Source organism: Pristis pectinata, chromosome 15, assembly GCF_009764475.1.
Source record: "Pristis pectinata isolate sPriPec2 chromosome 15, sPriPec2.1.pri, whole genome shotgun sequence".
Classification (NCBI taxonomy): domain Eukaryota; kingdom Metazoa; phylum Chordata; class Chondrichthyes; order Rhinopristiformes; family Pristidae; genus Pristis; species Pristis pectinata.
Window position 1 is genome coordinate 1,248,951 of NC_067419.1, and position 27,794 is coordinate 1,276,744.

General features: G+C 44.4%; 1 protein-coding gene across 4 annotated transcripts in view; it reads right to left on the reverse strand.

The window, feature by feature from the left end:
• Positions 1-27,794, reverse strand: part of LOC127578365 (DENN domain-containing protein 5B-like) — a 235,198-nt gene that overhangs the window by 79,008 nt on the left and 128,396 nt on the right. For 2 of the 4 annotated variants that reach the window (XM_052030308.1, XM_052030307.1), the window contains 2 exons: positions 2,778-2,965; positions 1,345-1,434 (listed from right to left, as the gene is read on the reverse strand). In XM_052030308.1, coding sequence (XP_051886268.1) covers positions 1,345-1,434; positions 2,778-2,965 — 278 coding nt within the window. The remainder of the gene's footprint in view (positions 1-1,344; positions 1,435-2,777; positions 2,966-27,794) is intronic. The other 2 variants (XM_052030309.1, XM_052030310.1) reach the window with 1 other exon arrangement.

Sequence of the window (27,794 nt, forward strand, 5' to 3'; positions counted from 1 at the left end):
CTTACGTCAGCAAACATAAAGACAAAGTCGTTGCTATTTGGTGGTGTTGAGGGAGGAATGCTGGCCAAGACACCTGGAAGAAAATACTCCAGCATCACAAAATCTTTGACAGCCGGCTAAGACGCCATGCGAATCCTCAGCATAACATCCAAGGTTGGACTATCAGTCTGGCATGCCTGTGACATTGTGGTGCTGGACTCGCAGATTTTGCATACTATTGGATGTTATTCCCATTAATAACCTTACATAACCTTAGCTCACGTTTTTTTAAGATGTCGCACTGTATCATAATAAATTTTCCAGAGAATCTGGTGAGTTTAAAGACAGAGTAGGAATCGGGGCCCCGGTGAGTCAAGAGGAAGCGCAACACACATCACTTGATGAGCCAGATGCAGATCGTCAGATTCCCAGGTTCAGTGTATTGCTCTGTACCATATTCTCTACATTAGGAGCCCCATTGCATTGAAAGGTTAAAATTTCAAGACAATCAGTGCTACTTAAAATACCTCACACATCAGCTCCTAAAATAGTCAGTCAACGAGATGCTTAACAGTTATGAACAAACCTGAGAATTTTGACAAGCGGCAGTTAATCATGACTAGAATTAATCGATTAACCTTGTGGGTACTGATACTGCTTTTGCAATACAGTCCAGGTGTAATAAGTACGTTACCTACCAGCAAATCATTGCACCTCAGAGCGAATGGCTGAAGAGCCGGGTGATGGCTCCAATGGAACAGTAATATCAAGGATGAGACCCAGTGTCCACCATCGAGTCTCTTCATCTAGTAAGTTGTGCAACTGTCAGGGTAGAAAGCTTTGAAGGTGCGTCACCAAACTGGGCTTTGAGAAAATCAATCCCTCAAAATAGGAACAGCTGTAGAGATTTTAACCCATTCCAGGCTCATTAATTAGTTCACAGTTGATCAGGACCCAATTTCAATTACAACCTCTGATCAATGTCCCGCCACATCCCTACTTAGAGATCCACCAATCCAAATCTGGAAAATTTCAATCTGCTTTTGTTTTGTGGTTGGTTGAGTGGTGGGGAATGTAAGTTCTAGGTTTCTGTAACATAAGCAATATTGGTGGTATCACTTTAAGAATTGTAGCATGTGACTGAGTGTTCACTCTACATTGGCACCTTTCAGTGTGGAAGCTTCCAGAATCTCTTTGCCTCTGTAGAGAAAGCTGCTAAGAAATGCTGCTTTTTACAATGTAGTTTAAAAAAATAAATTACCTGTTGAGCATTTCCAGCATTCCCTGCTTTTATTACCGCTATAGGTTTAAATTACCAACTATCCTCCAGTATCTTAGAGAGCGAATGACACGATTTCCACTAACCTTTGCTTTAAAAGAGTACCCACTTTGATGAGGATGATGTACGGAGATCGTGAATGCTTCTCTTCCTTGTACAAGTGAGGGGCTGTTGACCTGTCCCAATTATAATTGTAAAGGTGAAGGTGGCAAATCTTTCTTACTCAGTTCTTACACTGTATAGGAAACCCTTAAAATGGCTGCCAATAAATGTCCACAGAAAACAAATTTACATTCCCTCAGTGTGCTGCCCACAAGACAGTTGTGCGGGAGAAGGCACCGATGTGTTTGAGAATGAATATCCAAGTTTACTCATGATACAGAGTTGTTTGGCAATGGGGGCTGTGAGGAGGGTACAGAGGGGCTTCAGAGAGCTAAAGGCAGGGTTAAGAGAATGGGCAAGGATATGGCAGATAGGATACAAGGCAGAAAAATGAAGTCAAACTCTTTTGGTAGAAATAAGATAAAAGAAAGCGTTGTACTTTTTTTGAAATGGAGAGAGATTGAAAGGTGTTGGTGTTTCGAGGACCCTGGGTCTCCTTGCACATGAATCACTGAATGTTAACGTGCAGAAATAACAACTAATTAGGAAGGCAGATGGTATGCTGGCCTTAATTGGTAGAGTATAAGATGTCTTGCTCCAATTATGTAGTACCTTGACGAGAGTGTACATGGAATATTAAGTACTGGAATGGTCTTGCTGTCTGAAGAAGCATTTACTTGTGATAGAGGGAGTTGAATCAAAGCTCTCCAGATTTATTCCTGGTTTGGAAGCGGGGGGGATTGTCCCAAAGGAGATTAATCAAACTGGGCCTAAGCTCTCTAAAGTTTAGAAGAGGTAGTACTAGTGAAATATACAAAATACAAAAGAAGCACGGCAGGGTAGAAACAGGGTGATAACGCCTTGGCTACAGTGTCTAGAACCAGGGATTCCAGTCTTAAAGTAAGGAGTCAGCCATTCAGGACAGAAACGAGAAGAAATTTATTCACCCAGATGGTGTGCATCTTTGGAATTCTCTACCCAAGAGGGCTGTGAAGGCTCAGTCACCGAGTATATTCAGAATGGAGATGGATAGATTTCTGGATATTAAGAGAATCAAGGGATATGGATTTGAGGTAAAATGGCACTGAGGTAATAGATCAGCCATGATCTTATTGAATGGTAGAAGGGCCAAATGGCCTACACGCACTTCCATTCCGAGTTATTATAATGATTAGCTTAGCACCACAAACCAGTGGTGGGACAGTTAAGAAACTGGAGCTGACAGCATATGGTTGTAAATCAGGAGGCTCCTTGGTTCTCCAGAACATTAATTCTGTTGACTTTTCACTGCAGCCTTCCCAATCAGCCCAAATCCAGTATTTCACCAGCCCCTGCTGACCACCCTTCTGGCGGCGTTACGCTGAATGCATTTGCCTCACTCAGCCAACTGCACGTGGAACGAAGCTCAGATCCTTACCTCCTGTGCAAGCTCCAACTTGGACCGGTCATTGGGTTCCTTAGACTGCAAGCCCATCAGGTAGGGAACTGGAGCATCGAGAAAGTGCAGTAGGGAGGCCGGGAGAATGGGAACGTAGACGTGTTGCCACTGGAAGGGGAAGAGAAGAGCCGTGATCCCCTCAGCCACCGTCATCAGCCGTTGGTAATCTGAAAGCAAAGGTCACGTGTTTATTCTTTGCTGGAGCATGACACAAGATGGAATCTAGAAGTTGACACAAAACTCAAGACATTCTCCCAAGAAATATCAGTCTTCATTTTTCAAACAAACAGTTTATCAACATATTTTTGTGGAACCACTCTAGAATAGGGCAATTTATATAAAGGCAGCCTGCACTGTAATAAAGTCAACACAATAAGGACTGCGGTCAGGAGCACAAACAGACAAGGCCTTTGCTTTTCTTGGATAGAATTGGACTGTGATTTCCAAAGCAATAAAGATCCTCCAATCCCTGGAAAAATACAGCATTTGACTTTGTTCAGTGCCCCTGATTGCAGGTTAGTGCACTTGCAAGATGATAATAATAGATCAAATTAACAGTTACTGCTTGCATGGCTTGAAAAATAGTCATCGGTCATATTTAGCACATTGGTAGCAACACTGCACTACAATCAAAGCACACGTCATGCAAATAATGCAGGCGAGTTATTGGAATTTTAGACCCTTTGTTCTGCAGGAAAGTTATAGCTCTGAGTCACAGTAGACTGTTTCTTTTAAATTTTTTTTTGTGCTAAATTTAATTGTCAAGGGAGTAAAACAATGACAAGCCGTTCGGAGGTTTACTGGAATGGGCAGGTTAAGGAGAAAGAAGGACAGGCTAGGCTTGTATCCACAGAAGTTTAGAAGAGCGAGAAGGGATTTCATTGGAACTTACAACATCCTGAGATGTCTTTACAGAGTAGATGAGGAGGATGTTTTCTCCTGTGGGAGAATCTAGAGACAGGGCGTCACTTTTGAAAAATAAGAGTTGCCCATTTAAGGCAAAGGTAGGGCAAAGTTTTGTCTCTCAGAGGGTTGCGAGCATTTGGAGATCTGCTTCCATTATTCTTTGAAGAGAGTCCAAATATTTTTAAGGTGGAGGTGGATAGATTCTTGAGAAACAAAGAGATGAAGATTTACTGGGGGTGGGGAAGGTGGAAACTCAGAGCTGAGGTTACAGTTGGATCAACATTCAGCCTGACGAAAGGCTGCAGCAAGCTGGAGAGGCAGAATGGTCTACTTCTGACCCTAATTTGAATGTCACATGTTCATGAAGTGCCTTTAACATAGCAACAATTTGAAGACCTTTCAAAGGAATGTTGCTGAATAAAATGCATCTCTGAATCACACAAGATGTCAGGACAAGTGACAACTTTGGCCAAAATATAAGGAGAATCGTGAAGAGAAGTGAGAGAGCGAGGGGGGGTGGGGGGGACAGTGAGATTTCGGGAAAGAATTCCACAGACTGAGGTCTACATACCCCCCGAAGGGGGGCCACATGGACAGCAATGCTCTGTATATAGAATGTGCTCACGCATAGAATGTATAGGATCGATAACACTACGAATGTGTAGAATGAATCACACTATGAATGTAAAGAAAGCCACACATTTCTTTTTTGTAGTTCTTGTGTATATTTCAATGAAATAAAAGTGGTCATAGGATCGGGCAATAAAGATCAGTTGTTGCACGAGAAGGCAGAGCTGGAGATGTTGCTGGGTGCAGGGCTGGAGGAAATTGTGGGGGGAGAGAGAGGGACAGGAGTCCATGAGAACGCTTGAAAGTGAATAAGAGAATTTTTAAATCAAAATGTTGTCAAAATAGCAGCTATAGTTTGTTACATGGTGAATGGGACTTTTAGTGGGAGATAGGATAATGGCAGCAGAGTTTTGAATGAGGTTATGGAGGGAAAGCCCATTCAGGAGAGCATTGGAAAATCAAGCCTGTGGGTAATAAAGTGATGATGTTGCCAAAGCAGCAGAGTTGGCAAAGTGTTATGTATTGTGACTATCAATGTATCCGTTTATGGAGATGATGCTCTTCCAATTAGACAATAAAAGTCAATCAATTCTGGACTCATTGGGGTAGAATTCTGCAGTAAATGCACCAAAACATTGGAAGCTACACAATGTGCTTCTGAAATTCAGTTCCACTGGCTTCATTGTCGTGGGCCCCAGAGTCAGCTACAGACTAGATGATCTCAGAATATTTCCTTCCCTGAAAAACATCAATGAAACAGGCTGCATGACAATGAGCAAGTTCATGGCAGCTTTTCGTGGCACCATCCGCTCCAGATTATTCACTCTGTTGAATTTAAATTCTCCAGCTGCAGTGATGGATTTGAATTACGTCTTCATGATTGTTAGTTCAGACCTCTGCATTACCAGGTCTGTAACAACCACTGTGTTACCAATCCTACCGGACTGAATGAATCGGAGTGATAATCTGAGACAACATTGAAACTTTATAACACAGTTTATAGTTTATTTACTCTCTCAAACTGCTTGCACCATCTCAGTGACAGCGTTGCCACTAAATTTTGCTTCTACAGCCGACAAAAATTTTAATTTCTCCAGAATGTCGGATACTGATGGGTGACCTGATGGAAGTATATCAGATTATGAGAGGCACAGAAAGGGTAGACTCTTTTTCCCAGGATGGAAATGTCAAATACTAGAGGGCATACATTTAAGGTGAGACCAGGAAAGTTTAAAGGAGAATTGCAAGTCAAGAATTTTCTTTGTTACACAGAGTGCCTGCAATGTGCTGCCAGGGCAGGTGGGAGAAGCAGCCATGACAGCAACATTCAAGAGGCATTTAGACAGACAGATGGACAATCAGGGAATGGGGCATATGGAGCGTGTGCAGGCGAAAGGGATTAGTTAGATTGGCATCGTGGTCGGTGCAAAGACTGTGAGCTGAAGGGCCTGCTCCTGTGCTGAACTGTTCTATGTTCATGGTGGAGGTGTTTAAGACCAGAGGACATGGGTTTAAGCTTAGGAGGGATCGTTAAAAAAAATTTTTTTCACCCAGTGGGTGGTTAGAATCTGGAACGGACTGTCTGAGAAGGTGGTGGAAAGCAGGTACTGGGAACATTTACGAGGCATTTAGATAGGCACGTGAATCAGCAAGGCCATGGACCAAGTCCTGACAAATGATGATCAGCATGGACATGACGGGCAGAAGGGTCTGTTCTGTGCTGTGTGACTCTACGAACGTGAAAGCAATTCTGTTTTTCGGAGATGTGGGCTATGTTATTGACATTGCTCAAGTTGCTCGACGTTGGCCGTCATCAGGGAGGAACGTAGAGATGACAAACTCTGGCTGCAGAACCAGAGACCTTTCAGCTCTCTCAGTCTCCACTCTGATTCTGTTATTAATTATTTAAGCCGGTTAGTGTTTCTTTCAAGTGCTCGAATCTGAACCTAGTGCCAAGCCTCGTGAAATATTCCACAATCTCAACTATCCCTCTCAGAGCTTGGATGCAAGCTGCATGCAAGTCCATTGGAAGGAAGCATGCTTGGTTGCCAAGACGACTGCCACAACAGCTCTGGACTTCCTGTTGCCATGGAGATCAAATCAGGAGGCTGCTTGCACTTTTAAGTTTCATGCCACAGATCGACCACTGGTGCCGCTTGCTCCTCTTGCATCTTAAAATCATTTGTTCAATATTTTAAATATATTCAAGAATGCAGAATAAGGACCATGACCCAGTACTTCCCGTAAAATCTTCTTTCCCTTCCCCTTCCAAAATCCACCCCTTCCTGTAAATTGTCGGTGAGACGCAGTTGCAAGTACACTCACGTATCTGAGTGTCTCTCCTCAACTTTGCTTGTTTAGTAAATGGTGTCATTGTGGAACACAACACCACACAGCTTGGCTCAGCGACAACACATGCTGTGATAAAATGCCAATGCATAACCTGAGCTGTTTCTTCTCTCGCTCTACCAGGCCCCACAGATGCAGACAACAAATATACTGCACCTTTCAGCCTGGCTGTAAGCAGGGCACCTTCTTATCGAAATAGGGAGTGACCCAGCTCAGATCAACTCACATTTACGTATGTAGCGCTTTATCAGAAATATCCCAAAGCTCTCAAGGCGGATTAACAGTTACTGCTGGGGGCAAACAAAACGGCGATTTCGCTTACAAAACTAACACTGAGATAAATGACCAGCTTGTTTACGGTGAAGGCTGTTTGAAGGGCCAAGACCCAAGAGAATGACACAGAGCAGGTCGAATGCTGTTTCTCATTCCCTGCAATGCCCCCGTGTGTTTGTACAAAATAGGTGGTGATTGAAATGTAACGATGACCAAGGACATTTCTACTAGTAAATCAACATTAACAGAATCACAACATGTCTATCAGTGAAAATACTCCAATCATTTCTTACAAACAGGGTAGGGATTGTGCATATATCAGCTTAGGTATCAGATGTCCTTGGATAACATTGTGGTTTAGCAGTCCAAGTCTGATTTCTCCAAAGCAAGGCATTTACAGGCAAAAGATTGTTCAGCAGATGGGCAAACATGCATCACCTTTGATGGCTGGTCATAGTGCACCGACACCTGAACCCTCCATCATTACACCTCTTCATAGCGTAGACCTCATCATTCTCGAACAAGTTGGTCACTCTCCAGCACACCCAGCATGAAGGCGTGACTTGGAGAGTTGTAATGTTGTTCAGAGTTGAATAGTGTCCCAATAAATGTCTTCAAGTCCATACAGAAATAAATGGTCCTTCCCCAAGATATCAGAATGAAAATAATGCATTTTCCAACATGTGTAGGACGTGTATTTTTCATTCAGAAGATGAGAGAGTGGGCAAAATGTGCAAGTTTTGGGGGTGTGTGTCAAAAACTAATTTGTCCCGCATTCTCTAAACTGGGAGGGTACAACAATCCAATTTTGCCAACCAGTCAGCATCTCTGCTCTGACTTGACCAAAGCACTGACCGATCTCCCCTGCTCATTTGTCTAGTCTGTCTGGTCTGTCCACTATTCTGAAGGCCAAATGGAAATCTTTTCAAAATCCAGATCCTCTCCTGTGTCACTTTAACTGTCCAGGTTAGCTAAGTGATAACAACTCACGGAGATGCCTGATGGTTAAGTCATCACACCCTACTAATTTAGTACATTTGGGTAATGCTCACAAACAAAGGCTCCCTTGGAATTGGGATTGAGGCAACTTGTTCAGACCTTATCAGGATGTAATCGGAAGATTGGGTCAGGGAGGCAGGTTTCAATGTCACTCGGTGTTTGTGCATCTTGGTTGCTACATTAACTCCTCGGCAAAATGCTTCGAGAGATGTGATTATGATGTTGTCTTCTTTTGCTTCTGTTGAAGGCAGCTGTTAACAAGCATGACAACATCAGTGAGATTAGATTTGCTCCTTTGGCTTGGAATCCAAAAACTCTTGATGGCACTACTTTGGGAAGGTGGGTGAAAATTTCATGCTCAAAGATGACAGTACTGTCATGATGAATAGCTATTTCCAACCTTGCTACAGTGTCAGCAGAATACATTTCCAGATCTGACAATGTCTGAACAAGCTCCCTTGCATTCTATCTGATTCAATAGTGTGTAAATGAGACTGTGTTCTAATTTGAAAAGCTCATTCACAATGTATGAAGTAACTTCCATCGATGTATTTGCTGATGGTAAACTACTCTCTACTGGAGTAGTTGGAAATGTTTATCTTATTGTAAGACTTAAGTCTGTTTAGTTAATGACCATTGTAGTGGAAAGCACTCTTTCTCTAAAGCACCTAGAACATAGAACATTACTGCGCAGAAACAGGCCCTTCAGCCCACAATGTTGTGCCAAATTAAACTAGAAATTAAATGCCTAACTAAACTAATCCCTTCTACCTACACGATGTCCATAACCCTCCATTCTCTGCACATTCATGTGCTTATCTGAGAGCTTCTTAAACGCCTCTGTAGTACCTTGCCTGTGTAAAAAACTTGCCCTGTACATCTCCTTTGAACTTTCCCCCCTCACCTTAAATGCATATGCTCCAAAGTATTGGACATTTCAACCCTGGGAAAAAGATATTGGCTGTCTTCTTTATTCATGCCTCTCATAATCTTATAAACTTTTATCAGGTCTCCCCTCTGCCTCCAAACAACCTAAGTTTGTCCAACCTCTGCTTATAGCACATGCCCTCTAATCCAGGCAGCATCCTGGTAAACCTCATGCACCCTCTCCAGAGCCTCCACATCCTATCTATAATGGGGCGACTAGGACTGAATTCAATACTCCAGGTACAGCCCAACTAGAGTTTTATAAAGCTACGACACAACTTCCTGATTCTTGAACTCGATGCCTCGACTAATAAAGGCAAGCATGCCATAGGCCTTCTTTGCCACCCTATCAACCTGTGCAGCCACTTTCAGGTAGCTGTGGACTGGGACCCCGAGATCCCTCTGTACATCAACACTGTGAAGGGTTTTACCATTAACAGTGTACTGTCCCTTTACATTTGATCTCCCAAAGCACAACACCTCACATTTGGCGGGAAATTTGGCATCTAACTGATCTCAATTCCACAGGAGCGCCAGTTTTTATGCCAGTCTGGATTTCTCCAATTCCGAAATAATCGATGCTTATTCCATATGAATGAGTTGGCAATTAAGAATTTCACAATATGGGTTGGATACACTCAAAATTGTACTGGGAACTCTGCCCAAACTCACAATCCATTTGCAGAGAGGAAGGAGAGTTTAATCACAAACAATCTGCCTAGATTAGAATTCAGGGCCCAAGGGGTAAAATTTCAATGTGATCTGAGCATGGTATTTGCATGAGTCATCACACAGGAGGCTGAAGAGTTGTAACTAGATTACCAGTGAATTCCCTTGGCATGTATGCGATGCTTGGAACTGCCCTGCAGCATGCAGAAGCAAGTTGGCCTAGATACGTTAGCTTTTCCACTAACCATCTGCAGAAAGGGGCGACATTAAACATCCTTCCCCCAACGCAGGGCTGAGTGAATCACAAGGTAGTCCTACAGTCTTACTGACAGTCAATAAGGTCTGCACGGATTGCACTGCCAGCCTGTGCGCTATTGCAGCTCACGTGATCCGCAAGGAACACAAGCTTCGAGTGCTACATCCACACCCCTTGGAATATGGAGTGGTCTTTTGGTCCACTTCTGCTGATTTAAATTTTGCCACAGGGAGCCACAGCAAGCGAATTAGGATTTCAGTGATGTACACACAGTACATTGCTCACTGCTTTTGGATGCTGTTGGTTCGGAATACCAAAATAAAGCACCTCGGAAACAATAATCTGCTCACTTTTTGTGACTGCACCGTTTTAACGCCAGGTTCTTATGTTGGGTTATTGCAGATGCTGGAACACTGCGTTTCAAAAATTCTAGCTCAGAAGGTTCACTTGAAACTGCTGCCACTGCTTCCAAAGCATCCTTCACTTGTGAAGAGCAATTTTCACAAACTTGGATCCAGTTCTGCTCATCTCTCTGCCAGAACATCCAAGCTGTTCTGCAAGCTGCCACACAAGGCTGATGGTGTTCTCAAATCTCATACTTTCTTCCTGACATTGTCTTTTCCTCCAGGGCAGGGGGAGTTTAAAACTAGAGGGCATAGGTTTAAGGCGAGAGGGGAAAGATTTAAAGGGAGCCCAAAGGGTAAGATTTTCCACACAGAGGGTGGCAAGTATATGGAACGAGCTGCCAGAGGAAGTGGTAGAGGCAGGTACAGTATATAACAACATTTAAAAGACACTTAGACAGGTGAATGAATAGGAAAGGTTCAGAGGGATATGGGCCAAATGCAGGCAAATGGGATTAGCTCAGCTAGGCACCTTGGTCAGCATGGATGGGTTGGGCAGAGGGGCCTGTTTCTGTGCTGTACAACTCTATGACTTTATGATTCTAAAGGAGACTATTCAGCCAATAAACTCTACACTAGCAATCCCATGGGTCCCATTTCCCCTTGTATTTGCCTGTAACCTATTCTCTCTCGCATGCTCATTAACATTACCCCAATTCTCTTACCACATACCTACATTAGGGGCAATTTACAGTCACCAATTAACTTGCCAACAAGCACATCTTTGGTATGCGAGAGGAAATTCAAGTACCTGGTGTAAACCCGCACGGTCACAGGGAGAATCTGCAGACCCCACACAGAGAACACCAGAGATCAGAATTAAACCCAGTCGCTGGAGCTGTGAGACAGCTGCACCACTGCACCTTCAAGATGAGCAAAGCAACGGATTGTCATCAGTAGAGGAATGAGGTGCATTGGGGCAAAGGGGCGGAAAAAAATGATCACTTTGCTTGTTGTCCATGTACCATTAATCATTCCTGCCAATCCTCTCCTGAAGGATCCGAGTCAGTGAGGAACCATTCTCAAGCATCATCAGCACTGCAGGATCGGCAGTAAAACCATTCAGCCTGTTATATCTGTTGCCCCCCTCAGCTGGACCATGGCTGACCTAATCTCCACCCTGTTTTGCCTTCTTTGCTTCACGTATCTTAGTTCCCTAACCCAAATACCATCTGTTGATTCCAATAAGAAATTGTTCAGCTTTCCATTGAGCCACACAGAACAAATCCCAGCTTCAATTCTTGATGTCTTCCAAATGAGCCGATTTTAGCTGGGACAACAATGGACATATTATGAAGAGGTTCCAGGACCTTCAGAGCTCCTGTTATTCCAGTATCTGCAGCATTCAAGCACTTCATCCAAGTGATCACTCTTCATGCAAGATCCTGGACAGCTAACAATTCAATGGTGTAAGATGCCACAGCACAACCTAGTTCTATTAAAAGGTCATTGACCTGAAACATTAACACTGTTTTCCCACAGATGCTGTCCGACATGCTGAGTACTTCCAACAAATGTTTGCTTTCACTGCAGCCAAATCTAGTCTCACGTTCACCAAGTATCCCTGCATTTCAACACATCTTCCAGAGAGCAGGACAACATAGTGCACCGAAACATTGATGCAAAGTTCCATTCTTTATCCTAACATTCTGGAAACAGTTCTTAATACATCCAATACAATCACAGCAAAGGTCAGCTAATGCAGAGCATACCAAGAAATGAAGGTGGATCTTCTGTATGTTATTCAATTATTGCTGAGCAGTTTCATTCAGTACTCAGCATGTTCGGTAGTCATTGTTCACCACGGACCTCGGACAGCAGAGGAAATTTACTCGAAGAGTTTTATGATTTGAGGGTAGAACTTTCTTAATTCAACAGCTCAAACTGAAATACCAGCAGTGAAACAGCTAAAAGTGCTTGCTCCTGTGCAAAGCCTTCAGGAATAGAATTCACAATTTATATTAGCGACTTCGATAAAAAGATTGCATTTAATCCAACTTTGCTGAAGATGCAAAGCAAGATAGGAAATTGAGTTGTGTGAAGGACACAGAGACTCTGTGCTGTGATGTAGGCAGATTGAGTGAGTGGGTATGAAGGTATCAGATAGAGTATGATATGAGTAAATATTAATTTATTCACTTTGGTAAGGCAAGACAGACAGAAGATTATTCAAATAGTGAAAACTAGTTGGTGTACAGACTTATGAAACACAGAATGTAAAGTTACAGGTATAGCAGGCAACTAGAATGGCAAGCAGCGTGTTGATGTTTGTCACAACAGAATACAAGAATAAAGAAAACCTTGCCGCAATTAAACAGCACCTAAAGTAGCGAGCAGAGATTTATTCACCATCCAAAAGAAGAAAATATCTACCTTTGGAATGGTGCACAGTAGATTCAATATGTTAGTTCCTGGGATGAAGAAGTGGTGCAATGAAAAGAAAAATTCAAGGAGGATTAGCGTAAGGAATTTTGAAGGATGACAGGGATCTCATTGAGACAGGACTCTGGGAGGGACTGACAGGGTAGGTGCTGTGAAGCTGCTTCTTCAGGATGGAAAATCTAGAACTGGGGACAATGGACAAAGGGACAAAAATTTAGGATGAGATGAGTAGAATAATGGGTTGTAAACCTTTGGAAATCTCTGTCCTTAGGGGGTTGTGGACACTTAGTTGTTGAGCACATGCAAGACTAAGGTTGCCAGAATTTTTAAGATGTTCAGGGAATCAATGGGGTCTGGTGATTGGTTGGGAAGATGGGCTCGATACATCAGCTGTGATATTAATCCAAAGCAGCCTCGAGGGTTGGATGGCCCAACTCCCGCTTCTATCACTTATGTTCTTACGGAATCTGTCATTCAACTAGAAGGCCTTTTAAATAATTCAAGCAGTCTAGCATGAAGCCTTCTCAGCTTCCTATTACTCCTCACTGGCATTATAATTAAAAGAAAACTTGCTTGCGGAATTGTGGCACAAAGATTTTACACGTACTAACAAATGAAGAGTCATGACTTGACCTGCTATACTGAGGAAATATTCAAGTCACTGAACTTCTTGGTTAGGGGAATGTCTGTAGTGCCCAATGTCTAATTGCACTGTAGTGTTCCTGTCTTCTGTGTGAATTACTAATCTCACCAGCATGTGCAAGGATGGAAAATACAAAAATAATAAATATGCCGTACTTCCCCGTATCAACGGATTGTCTTGCTTCCATTAAGTCTCACTACTCCAAACTATCCTCTTTCTCTGGGAATGTCAAAAGCTTGCCCTAACTGTTTCTGTTTGATAAGTTTGCCTGGGTCTAGGGAGCTCCCAACACAGGAGGAGTGAGAGAGTCATCAGGACAGATTCACAAATTGTTTAACATTCACAGACTCTGAAGAAACAACCTCAAAATTAGTCCATCAATATTTAGCATTGTCTTAGCACACTTAAAGCAATTCTTGTGTGAATGAACTTTGTTTAAAACCCCAACATTTCAAAGTAACTTATTTCCATATCAAGAATCACTTCTGTGGAAACTAGGAACAAAATCCTGATCCCATTCACTTGTTAGAAATCAAAAATCAGGGTGACAATGATTTCATCACGCAAGGACACAAGAAAATAGGAGCAGGAGCAGGACCAGCCCTCAAGCCTGCCCCAGCACTCAATATGATCATAGCTGATCTATGCTGGCCTTTCAGCTCTGATCTCACTGTTCTTGGGTTACTCCAAATCCACACTCTCCAGTTACAGGAGGGGGAAAAACAGCACGTACAATAAACCTGACACCAAAACAGTGAAAATGGCTGGGAGGGGGTGGCTCACAGCGGGAGCTCAGCAAAAGAGAAAATACAAGTTCTCATCTTCCTTCACTGGCAACAAATGTCACTTTCAAATGAAAGCTATTGGAAGAACTTGCAAACACAAAGTGAAATAAAGAACTTTCATGTGGTGTCTCTTCAAGTTACCAGGCTGTGCAAGCAGCTTTGCATCCAATCTACAGAAATGGAGTGAAGTGAAATCACAGTTATAACTTGTACTGAAGGAAACCACAAACAGAAAATGAGATTGTTGCTTTCCATTTGTAAGAGTAACAGACCTAACGTGCGTTTCCAGAAACATGTGGTCTTATTTCACCAAAATAGAGGAGCTCATCATGAGAATTATTTTAATGCACCTCGTTGAGGGCATGTCCAGTCATCCAGGACACATTTGATCCTCTCAATGGGACTAGTGTCCATAGAGGCATCTCTATCTTGACCTTGGGGATCTCCACTCACACAAGTTCACCTTGAAGTCGGAGATATTTATGTTGCTGAATGTTTAACAGCAGAAAATATAATTTGCTTACTGCCTCTCCAAATAATTCAGATTGTCGGAGAAAGCAGAGATGCAACCTGCTCGGTTTATGGAACGTACACCTCTCACGAACACCAGCTAACTGAAGAAATGATTTATCAGGGAGTTAAGCAAGTCCCCGATGATATGTTTGATCCAGGTTTATGTGATAATGCCGTTCCTAGCTTTGAACCAAAGTTATGATGGACAGGTGAATACAGAGCAGCAGGGTGGTGCAGCATTTGATGCTTCTGCCCCAGGCTCGAGGGACACCGGTTCAAAACTGACCTCCGAGCTGTCAGCAGAGGGTTTGCATATTCTTTCTGCGCAAGTGTAGGTTTCCTCTGGATGCTCCAGTTTCCACCTACATCCCAGAAATGTGCTTCCAGATTAACAGACTATTGTAAATTACTTTCATGCAGGTTTAATAGCAAAAAGCAAAGGGAGGTCCACAAACGTATGTGAGAGAGAACAGGTTGCAAGGACGCAAGGGAATAAGCAGAGGGGGGATGGGACTGATGGGTTTGCTCCCTGGAAGTCAGCATGGACCCAATTGGTTAAGTAGTCTCCTCTAGCAGCATCATAACTGCAGGCAATTTGTGTGTCAGACTCATTAATTCAGTAACTATGATCTGTCATTACAATATATTTGCATTATAAGCGTGCCTCCTAAACAAATTATTTTATATTGTTTAATATTAATGATGAGAAACTAATAAATTTCAAAACAATCCACACTCTGCAGCAGACAATGTGAACCAGGATTAGTTTTTCTTGTGTGAGGAAAACAGGAATACAATATGGCATTAGCGGTAAATGACCAGATTAGTAATTCAGAAATCCACTTTAATAATCCAGTTTCAATCCCACTACCACGGTAGTTGTGGAACGTAAATTCAGGTACGTTCATATATTTCTTCCAATATGGGGGGATGCCGTTGAGCCCGTCGACTCCGTGGCAGATAAACTTTGAACAGATATAGCAGCTCAAAACTGGGCATCCGTGCAATGTTCTGGGACAGCAGCAAAGAATGTACAATACCACATCTGTAACCTTACAGCCCGGCATCACAGCGCTCCCATTCTTCTACTCCTCCAATGTATTCACCCCAATCACTAACCTGGACCAGAGCTGCAGCGGGGGTAATCAGCAATGATGAGCACAAGAGCTGCTAGATTATCATAAGAACTTCTGAATTTTTTGTTCTAATTGTGTTCTTTCTTGTAAAAAATCGTGTTTATGTTTTTCTTGCGAATGCTGTTTATCTGATGCTATGTGCCTGTGATGATGCTGTAAGTTTTTCATTACACCTGTGCACACACGTACCTGTGCATCTGACAATAAACTCGACTTTGGTAAGAACCCATCTGGTTCACAAATGATCTTCAAGAGAGGAAATCGGTCATCCTTAAACCCGGTCTGGCCTGTACGTGTTTCCAGATTCACCCCATGTGGTCGACTCTTAAGTGGCCTGGCAAGCTCTTCAGTTATATCATTACTGCTACACTCAAACAAGAGAATAGTAAAACTGGAGGGACAACCAGGTATCGACTAAGGCATTCGGACATGGCAAAGTCACTTCTCGTCTGCTTACTGCTGTCTAAAGTGGGAGAGCTGTTCAATGCGCAACAGTCTGACGTGGCTGCACTAACAGAATCATTGACTCCAGACCACATGAAGTCTCATGGGATCAGGGCAAACATGGGCAAGGAAACCTCCTCTGGATTACCACCTCCCTCAACTCTCCTCCATGTTAAACATCACGTGGAAGAAGCATCAAGTCCAGCAAGGACACAGAATGTACTCTCAGAGGCAGACTAAAACGTCCCCCACCAAGAGTGGCTTGATAGCGCCACCATTGACCCAGCTGGCCGAGTCCTGAAGGACATCTCCCTCAGACTGTGTCTGTGGCAGATAGGATGAGTGAACTAGCGTGACAGATAAACCTACTTGACTTGTTGGTTGCTCATCTACCTGTGGCAAACACATTTGTCATCGTCTGCATTGGTAGAAGTGACCGGCACACAGTCTTTGTGGAGACAAGCTCATCACAGCCTCCATCATGTTCTACGGTACTACAGCATGCTGACTGGGTTAGACTCTGAACAGTTCCAGCTCTAAAATCTGGGCGTCTATGAGGAACTGTGGACCTTCGGCAGCAGCAGAAACAACGACCACAATCTGTAACCTCGTGGCTCAGTATATCCCTCCCCCCACCATTACTAAGAAGTCAGGGGATCAATCCTGGTTCAGTCAGTGAAGGGCATGCGAGGAGAGACACGGAGCATTCCTAACAATGAGCTGCCAGCCTAATGAAGGTGCAACAAAGGACTACATGTGTGTTGAGCAGCAAAAGCTCATGTAAAAGAGAGAGCTCAACAGTCTCAACCAACAGTTGGAAGTTCTGCAGTCCTACTACATATAGTTATGAATGGTGGCGGACAGTTAAATGGAACAGGAGGCTCTAAGAACATCCCATTCATGAAGGATGCGAGGGCTGAAGCACTTTGAACCGCATTCAGCCAGAAGCACGGAACAGATGATCCATCTTTGCTTCCTCCCATGGTCCCCACCATCACAGGAGATGGTCTCCATACAACACCGTTCACACCATGTGATATCAAGAAATGACTGAGAGCACTGGAAACAGCAAATGCTATGGGACTGGACAACATCCCAGCTGTAGTACTGATGAACATCCCAGCTGTAGTACTAGCTCCAGAACTAGCTGCACCTCTATCCAAGCTGTACAGTTACAACACTAGCATCTACGACAACGTGGGAAACTCCCCAGGTATATCCTGTTCACAAAATGCAGGACAAGTGCAATCTGGGCTAATTGCCACTCAATTATCAGCAAAGTGATGGAAAACATTATCGACAGTACCACCAGGCAGCACTTACTCTTGACATCCCCCTCAGGGATGTCCAGCCTGGTTTTTGCCAGGACCACTTGGCTCCAGACCTAATTACAACCATGTCTATTGTGAGGTGAGAGTGACTATCCTTGATGTGAAGGAGGCATTTGATTGAGTTTGCCATGAAGAACCTTTGGTAAAATTCAAGTCATTGTCCTTCAAGGGGAAAACGGTCCAATGGTTGGAGTCATACTTCACACAAAGGAAGATGGTTGTGGTTGTCGGAGGTCAAACATCTCGGTTTCAGGACATTACGGCAGGGGTTTTTCAGGGCATTGTCCTCGGCCCAAATATATTCAGGTGCTTCATCAATGACCTGCATTCAATGCAGAGGTGAGCCAAGGCCCTCTCTGGTGGACATAAACATATCCTGCAGGATTATTTTAAAAATAAGCACCACAGTTCCCTAGCTGTCCCGGCCAACATTGATGCCTCAACCAACGTCACTAAAACCGATTAACCAGTCCCTATGACCCATTGCTGTTTGAGGAATCTCGCTGTGCTCTATGTGTTATTCGAAGAGTGGATACTCTACTGACAATTTTCTCCTTAGTCCTTTCAGGAACTGGATGGACTGAACACACACCACACTTAACTATAACACCAAAGCCAATTCCCCACAAAGACCCACCTATCCTTCCCCAATCACCAGCACAGTCTTCAGAAGAATGATGGCAAGCCCAGCGTTAAGATCTCCTTTTCCAGCTCTTGCAGTGCCTTAAGATTCATGTCCCTGCCACTGCACAACACACTTCAGCTACTGCAGCTCACATCCCACAAGTTCCATATTACCCAGAGTAAGTCTGCCCCTTTCACTCGGCTCCTCGCAGCAGAGACCTCATCCTCACCTCTGGTGTGGTCTGTGTGGAGTTTGCACATTCTCATTGTGACAATGTGGGTTTCCCCTGAGTGCTCTGGTTTCCTCCGGCGTCCCAAAGACGGGCAGGTTGGTAGGTTAATTGGTGTCTATGAAATGCCCCTCGTGGGCAGGTGAGTGGTAGAATCTTTTTTTTGGGGGGGGGGGGGAGGAGGAGCGGTTGAGAAATGTGAGGAGAGTACAAAATATAGGATTAGTGTGAATGGGTGGTTGATGGACTGGAGGCCTGGTTCCATGCGGTGTCTCTCTCTGAATCCTTCCAAGCCAGACAACAGTGTAATAAGATACACATTGGAAACTGGCTGGACAAGCATTCCAGTGAGGGCAGCAGTGAATTCCAAAGAAAACATGCCTTGGTGCAAATTCAAGCCACCGATTTCTCGCATAGTGTTCAAGAGTGATGTTAGCCCAAGTTGGTGACACTCAAGCACAATCAATCCATAGAAAGAGGGTGGTGACTTGTCACACCTTATTTCACTTTTAGGTGCCTCTTTGCTAAATTGTATCTGTTTGAGTTGGGACATCACTTTCCCAGCAAGGAGAAAGACCCTGTGGACTGTCCGAATCCAAAGAGCAGCCTCAAAACCAAGCTTCTGCTTAATTAAATCCTATATACTGAAGCAAACATCGGTCCAATTTGTAGATATCGGTCCTGAGGGAGCTCATTAGAGGAATATAAATGTCATGCCTTATCTGCTCCTCAAGGCTGGTAGAAGAAACATCATATATCCTGTCCAGGTTTCTGGGCCTCATTAACTTAGAGATGTATTTAACGGCTGTTAGAAGTGATCTGCAGTAAAAGAGATGAACTGACATGACAATAGTGCCGTCATTTCTAAAAGTCGTTTGAGGTTGTGAGATGGAAGTTAATTCGTTCATTCTTCCTCTTCTGGCAACCTCAGTTAAATTGGTCAATTGAATGGAAAGGGATCGTTCCTTGAATTTAAAGGGGGTGTTCGGCCCACCACACACCTTCCAACCCATTCATGTCTGGAAGAGCTGGAACAACCTCCACCCAGCAGATGTGGATAAGCAATCTTCCAAGTCCAAGAGCAAATTCACGGTAGGAATGAGGTTGTAGTTCAAATCAGATTGTTTGGGCGTACTAACCAGAGCAATACGTGCGTTATTAAACATAGCCTCTCTGGGATCAGGTGGGACATTTAAAGCAGAGTGAGAGAGAGCATCAGGAGAGCACATGATAGATTCAGACTGGGCAAGGGAGCTGGCACCTAATAAAAACAGCAAAGGTCAGCCATTAACAGAGCCATTTGACCATTAAGATAGGGTTATTGAAGTTCTGAGACCTTCCTTATCACATGTACAGATACCCAATGTAATCAGCAGACTGTTGTTCCAACATCATTGAATTGCCAGATACCTGAACTAATGCTAAATTAATGTCACCCAGATATTGAACTCAATTATAACCGATAATCAGTATTTTAGTTGATACTGAAATCTGAACATATTCTGGGCAGCCTTTGTAAATGTTACTCAATTGCTAGATAAATTGTCTACATCTATTTATATCTCCTAATTATCTGCACATAATATTTGAGTGGGGATAATTCTGATATCAATGAACAAACATTAGCACATGATGCACTGACATCTCACCAGGTGAGTTGGAACAGAACCAACAGAAGCAGGAGTGCCTGCTTCACCATTCAATAACCATTGCTATCTTTCATTTTAGCACACTGTCTGTACCAACTAATATCCATTGATTCCTTAACAACTAAAAATCGATCAAATCTCTCTCCTGAATATCCTTGACAACCCCCTTGGGTACAGAATTCCAAAGATTCACTCCCATCTGGGAGAATAAGCTTCTTTTTATCTCTGCAATGAGTAGCTGACACCCTTTTAATGACAGAAATGCCTAGTCTGGACACTCCAGCCAAGGGAAGTAAATACTAGGCCACTCAGTCCCTCAAGCCTGCCCTGCCATTCATTATGACCATGAGTGATCTGCTCCAGTCCTCAATGCCTTTTCTGTTGCAGTTCCACAGAGCCCTCAGTTCCCTGACCTTTCAATATGCATCTTCCTCCAGTGATCCAGCTTCAGCAATATTCTGGAGTAGAAAACTCCAGCCACTGCAAGGAAGTCCCGTTTTAAATGACTGCCCCCTAATCTTGTAACCATATGCCCGTATTTGTGACTCTCACTTGGGGAAAACATATTAACATCTACCCTGTATTGCACCCTTGGCATCTTATTTGGTCTATTAAGATCTCCCCTCATTCTCCTGTGCTCTGAAGATTACAGATCTAATGCTTTTGTGTCAGTGTTTTGTAAGATGACAACCTTCTCGTTCTAGAAATTGGCTGGATGAATCTCTTCCCATCTTTCCCACATATACTTGCTCAATCCCAGTCAAATTTTTGTTCCAAAGGGTTGCTACTCATCTTTCTAAACTCAAGAGAACATGGACTTCTCTTCATACAACAAAGCTGCCGTCCCACCATTCAATCCAGTGAACTTTTGGTACAGTCCTTCAATCACAAGCATGGCCTTCCTCAGACGGGTGTAGACTCACCAGGGCATGTTGCTCTGTGCAAGGTCAGCTGTGGTTGTACTGCTGACTCACCGCCAAGTGTTCATGATCTCAATCAACATTCAGATTTGCAGTGTGGTATTGACTCAAGAAGGTCATGGTCGCTTAAGCATGGAGTCACTCATTAGGAAATACAGCGAACTCCTATCAAACCTTTGATATTAGAGTCAGGGAATATTATTCAGTGCTGTAGAATGCAAAGGAATTTAATATTGTGTGGGCTTTCCTGGATGACTGTTCTCTTTGGATGTATCTGACATAAATCACTTGCAAAGGCTGTAATGTGTATCCAAAAACTCCAATTTATGTTGGTAAAGTTGAAAACTGGTGTTGTTATTGGTTTATCATTGTCATTTGTACCAAATGGATATTCAATGAATAATGACATTATTGGTAGCCCGGCAGCATAGCTGATAGAGCTGCTGCCTCTTGGCTCCAGAGATCAGGGTTCAATCCTGATTCCCGGTAGTCTGTGTGGAGTTCGCACATTCTTCGTGCAACCGTTGGGTTTCCTCCGGGTGCTCCAGTTTCCTCCCACATTGCAATGATGTGCAAGTTGATAGGTTAATTAGCCACTGTAAATTACCCCTAATGTCTTAGTGGGTGGGAGAATCTGGTAGATGCTGATGGGATTGTGGGGAGAATGAAATGAGGTTATTGCAGGATTCATGCAAATAGGTGCTTGACAGTCGTTGGGATGAAGAGCCTGTTTCTCTGCTGAAAGACCCCGTGACTCGACTAAGTATGCATCTGCGAGCAGAAAAATGTTAGAGACTGGTGTGAATACTGCACGCATATGCCCATCTAATTTCATGAAGGCCCAATTTCACTGGGCAAGAAATCAGAAAAGTTAAATGAATATTATTGCGTATTGCTTGGGAACCTCAATACAAAAGTAGGGAGGTTATGCTTCAGTCATTGGTGAGAGCACATCTGGACTACCATGTACTGTATTGGTTTCCTTATTTAGGGAAGGATGTTAACACCTTGGAAGCAGTTCAGAGAAGGTTTACTAGACTGATACCTGGAAACGGGTACTCTTTAGAAGAGGTTGAACAGGCTGGGTTTGTAACCATGTATCAGAGCAAGAGGGTTAGATTTTTATAACTTTCTTTAGTAAGTGATTTTAAAGTTTTTTCTAACTAGTCGAGTGGGGGCTGGACTGCACAGGTGCGGTGCGGGAAGCTTAAAAAAGCAAACAGCCTACAGAGCAGGCAGCGTCGGAGCAGGCAGTGGAGTGAGAGGCAGCAGAGTGGTTGGGCTTTGGCTCAAGGGGCTTCGGTGTAAAGGGGCAAGGAGGGTAAGTAGCTGGTAAGTAGGTAAAGGTAAGGTTTACCTGTTGTCTATTATAGATTTGTAGGTGGGATTAACTAGGAAAAAAAGAGGTAGTCAGATGGAGGACATGGTCACATGCTGGCAGCTGTTTGATGTGGGAACTCGTGGACCTTGCTGCGGTCCACAATGGCCACGTCTGCAGTAAGTGCTTGAGGCTGGACGAACTTCGGCTCAGAGTTGATGAGCTGGAGTCACAGCTACAAACATTGCACAGCATAAGGGAGGGAGAGAGTTATGTAGACACGGTCCATCAGGAAGCAGTCACCCCCCCCTAGAGCAGGTACATCTGAGGTTCAGGATGCAGATAGAATGGTGACTGTCAGGGGAGGGAAGAGGAAGAAGAAGTCAGGCAGGTAGACAGAGCAGGGTACTGTTCTCAGTAACAGGTTTTCCGCCTTGGAGGCTGTTGAGGGGGATGACCTGCAGGGGCCTAGCTGCAGTTACCAGGTCTCTGGCACTGGGACTGGTACTGCTGCTCAGAAGGGAAGGGTGGGAAAGAGACATGCGGTAGTGATAGGGGACTCGATAGTCAGGGAAACAGACAGGAGGTTCTGTGGCAGTGAGCATGAATCCCGGATGGTATGTTGCCTCCCAGGTGCCAGGGTCCGGGATGTCACTGATCGGGTCCACAGGATTCTTGAGCGGGAGGGAGAGCAGCCAGAAGTTGTGGTCCATGTTGGCACCAACGACATAGGTAGGAAGGGGGATGAGGTCCTGAAGAGTGAGTTCAGGGAGCTAGGCAGAAGACTGAGGAACAGGACCTCAAGGGTAGCAATCTCGGGATTGCTGCCGTGCCACGTGATAGTGAAGGCAGGAACAGGAGGAGGTGGCAGATAAATGCGTGGCTGAGAAGCTGGTGCAGGAGGGAGGGTTTTAGATTTCTGGATCATTGGGATCTCTTCTCGGGAAGGTGGGACCTGTAAAGAGAGGACGGGTTACACCCGAACCAGAAGGGGGGCCAATATCCTTGCGGCTAGGTTTGCTAGGGTGGTTCAGGAGGGTTTAAACTAGTTTGTGAGGGGGATGGGAACCGGAGGAGTAGGTCAGAGGAAGAAGGGAATGGGGAAAAGTCAGATCAAACAGGTAGAGAGGCTTTGGGGAAGGAGAAGCAGAATACAGGCTATAAAAGTAGTAAGGTAGATGGACTGTTTCCTTAAATGCAAGAAGCGTCAGGAATAAGGGGGATGAACTGAGGGCTTGGATATGTATGGGGGACTATGATATTGTGGCTATTACTGAGACGTGGCTGACGTCAGGGCAGGAGTGGATATTGAATATTCCTGGTTTTCGGTGTTTTAAGAGGGATAGGGAAGGAGGGAGAAGAGGAGGAGGGGTGGCGATACTGGTCAGGGACACTGTTACGGCTGTGGAAAGGATGGATATTGTAGAAGGATCATCTCTCGAGTCCATATGGGTGGAAGTAAGGAACAAGAAAGGAGCAGTTACTCTACTAGGAGTATTCTGTAGGCCCCCCGGTAGCAGTAGAGATATAGAGGAGCAGATTGGCAGGCAGTGTTTGGAGAGAAGCAAAAATAACAGTGTTGTTATAATGGGAGACTTCAACTTCCCAAATATAGACTGGAACCTGCTTAGTGCCAAAGTTTTAGATGGGACGGAATTTGTTAAATGTGTCAAGGAGGGATTCCTGACGCAGTATGTTGACAGGCCAACTAGAGGGAAGGCCATGCTAGATCTAGTTTTAGGAAATGAACCGGGACAGGTGAAGGATCTATTGGTGGGTGAGCATTTGGGGGACAGTGACCATTGCTCCATAACCTTTAAAATTGTCATGGACAGGGACAGGTGCAGAGAGGACAAGAGGTTTTTCAATTGGGGAAGGGCGAACTATGAGGCTATAAGGAGAGAACTTGGGAGTGTAAAGTGGGATGTCCTTTTTGAAGGGAAATGTACTATGGAGATGTGGTCGATGTTCAGGGATCTTATGCAGGATGTTAGGGATAAATATGTCCTGGTGAGGCAGAGAAGGAATGCAGGGTGAAGGAACCGTGGGTGACGAGAGAGGTGGAACAACTAGTTAGGGAGAAGAAGGCATCATACATAAGGTGTAAGCAGCAAGGTTCAGACAGGGCCCGTGAGGAATATAGAGTAGCGAGGAAGGATCTTAAGAAAGGGCTGAAGAGAGCTAGAAGGGGACATGAAAAGGCGTTGGCTAGTAGGGTTAAGGAAAATCCCAAGGCCTTTTTCACGTACGTGAAGGGTAGGAGGATGGCTAGGGTAAAGGTAGGTCCGATTAAAGACAAAGGTGGGAGAATTTGCCTGGAGGTGGTGGAAGTGGGAGAAGTTCTCAATGAATACTTCTCTTCGGTATTCACCAAGGAGAGGGGTCTTGATGACGCGGAAGGGAGTGCTGGTAGGGGTAATGTTCTCGAGGTTGTAGATATCAAGAGAGAGGATGTGTTGAAGTTGTTAAATAATATCAAGATGGATAAATCTCTGGGGCCTGACGGGATTTTCCCCAGGCTGCTTCGAGAGGTGAGAGAGGAGATTGCTGAACCGCTGGTAAGGATCTTTGAGTCCTCGTTGTCCACGGGGATGGTGCTGGAGGATTGGAGGGTGGCGAATGTTGTCCCCTTGTTCAAAAAAGGTAGTAGGGATAGTCCAGGGAATTACAGACTGGTGAGCCTTACGTCTGTGGTGGGTAAGCTGTTAGAAAGGATTCTAACGGATAGGATCTATGAACACCTGGAGAATCATGGAGTGATTAGGGACAGCCAGCATGGATTTGTGAAGGGAAGATCTTGCCTCACAAGCTTGATAGAGTTCTTTGAGGAGGTGACGAGGAAGATTGATGAGGGCAGTGCGGTGGATGTGGTCTATATGGATTTTAGTAAGGCGTTTGATGTTCCTCATGGTAGGCTTCTTCAGAAGGTCAGAGGCCAAGGGATCCAGGGAAGCTTGGCTGTGTGGATTAGGAATTGGCTTACCTGTAGAAAGCAGAGGGTTGTGGTGGAAGGAGTGCCCTCGGATTGGAGGGCAGTGACTAGTGGTGTCCAGCAGGGATCGGTTCTGGGACCTCTACTTTTTGTGATATTTATAGATGACTTAGATGAGGGGTTGGAAGGCTGGGTTAGTAAGTTTGCGGACGACACTAAGATCGGCGGTGTTGTGGATAGTGTGGAGGGCTGTCAGAACTTACAAGGGATAGTGATAGGATGCAGAGCTGGGCTGAGAAGTGGCAGGTGGAGTTCAATCCGGAGGTGTGAGGTGGTACACTTTGGAAGGACAAACTCCAGGGCAGAGTACAAGGTAAATGGCAAGGTACTTGGCAGTGTAGAGGAGCAGAGGGATCTGGGGGTTCATATTCACAGTTCACTGAAAGTTGCCTCACAGGTGGATAGAGCAGTTAAGAAGGCCTATGGGATGTTGGCTTTCATAAGTCGTGGGATTGAGTTTAAGAGCCGCAAGGTGATGATGCAGCTTTCCAAAACTCTAGTTAGGCCACACTTAGAGTACTGTGTTCAGTTTTGGTCACCGCATTATAGGAAGGATGTGGAGGCATTGGAGAGGGTGCAGAGGAGATTTACCAGGATGCTGCCTGGATTAGAGCGTATGGAATATGAGCACAGGCTTAAGGTGCTAGGGCTTTATTCACTGGAAAGGAGGAGGATGCGAGGAGACATGATAGAAGTATATAAAATATTGAGAGGAAAAGATAGAGTAGACAGCCAGCGCCTCCTTCCCAGGGCACCAATGCTCAAGATGAGAGGGCATGGCTTTAAGGTTATGGGTGGGAGGTTCAGGGGAGATGTCAGGGGGAGGTTTTTCACCCAGAGAGTGGTTGGTGCATGGAATGCACTGCCTGGGGTGGTGGTGGAGGCAGATACATTGGACAGGTTCAAGAGTTTGTTGGATAGGCACATGGAGGAATGTGAGATAGAGGGATATGCGGGAGGAAAGGGTTAGATAGTGTGAGGGTGGTTTGATGGACGGCACAACATGGTGGGCCGAAGGGCCTGTTTTGTGCTGTATGGTTCTATGGTTCTGTGGTTCTATGGAGCCTTGACTGAAACATGCAAGATCCTGAGTGGTATAGGCAGGGTGGATGTGGAGAGCACAGTTCCTTGCCTGGGAGAATCTCGAACTTGAGGTCACTGATTAAAAATAAGGGCTTGCCCATTTAAGACAGGGACCAGGTGAATTTTCTTTTCACTCATATGGTCGGGAGTCTTGGGAACTCTTCCTCAAAAGGGAAATGGAAACAGTGAATATTTTTGAGGTAGAGCTGGATCGATTCTTGATAAACAAGGGGGTGAAAGGTCACCATGGACAGACAGGAATGTGGAGTTGAGGTGACAGTTAGATTAGCCACGGTCTTATCAAACAGTGAAGCAGGTTTCAGCCTCCTCTTCAACGTAATTCCTATGTTCAAAATGATCGCTGGTGCAGTCTGCTCTGGGTTAAATTGATTTTTGTACAACTTGCACCCAAAAAAACAGGTGCTAATTGATTCAATTTCTAGGTTACAGTGCTTTCAATTATCAGATGCATGAATAATACAGTGGAAATAAAAAAGGAAGATTTGTCACTGTGTTAAGACATTTTTAATCACAGCTAGCTATGACTAAGGATGGATGGGGCAGTTAGGATTAACATTGTTCTATAACACAGAGGGAAGCATCCTCCCCCAGGTTTGCTCCCTCTGCTTGCCCTTTCCAGCTTGGTTCTTTGAGCAACCTGCTGCCTCAGAGAAAGAAGATTGAGGATTCGATCATCACCGTGTGGCTCGGGTCCACAGTCGAGACTCACACCTACGGCGTACTGTAGAGGGAGAAACAGACAATCTGATGGAGGAACAGCGGGTCGAGCAGCATCTGTGGGTTGGGGGGGGGGGGGAAGGAATTGCCGACACTTTGGGTAAAAACCCTGCATCAGGGCCGAGAGTGGAGAGGTGAGATGATTCTCCATTGTACTTCAGAAGGAATCCAGGAGGTGGTGCCTGTTGGGCGAATTGTCTCAGCAAAATTTGACTGGCAGAGCCATCAGTCCCAGTACATGACGAGAATTTCACAACACAATTCAACACCATGTTTCCCAATCAATACTCGGTGTTAGGGAGCTGCAGTTTCCAAAGTTCTCCACTACCAGGCTTTTTCCTCATCGGGTTAGGTACATTTTATAAGTGGGATTCCTTGCCTTGGACACCACGGGGTGGGACTGGCTCAAGCAGGTCTCACCAACACTGTGAAGGATGCTCTGTGTAGGGTACCCAACCAAATGTACCCCGCACACCAACGGAGAGCACTTCAAATGACTGAGCTTCTCCGCGTGAACATTGGAGCTACTTGGAGAAGCACAGACCTTCTGCACTCACAAGTCTCCAATCTTCCATTTCCTATGTATTGTGGATTTGTATGACACCAGCACTGAATGACAAATCTTGTGAATAATTCAACAAATCCCAGTCAATACAATTCAATGTATTACACTGCTTAGTTGTCACCGATCTGATGGCTTGTGTTTCATTTGGATACGAGAGAGCTCAAGGCTCTTCAAAACTGCGTCAAAGACAAAAAGCAGCAATCAAGCATTTTATTCTCCCTTGATTTGTTTGCAGATTTCATTAACAGCGTTTGCTTATGTTGTTTGCTCCTGCAGCTATGGTGTTTTGT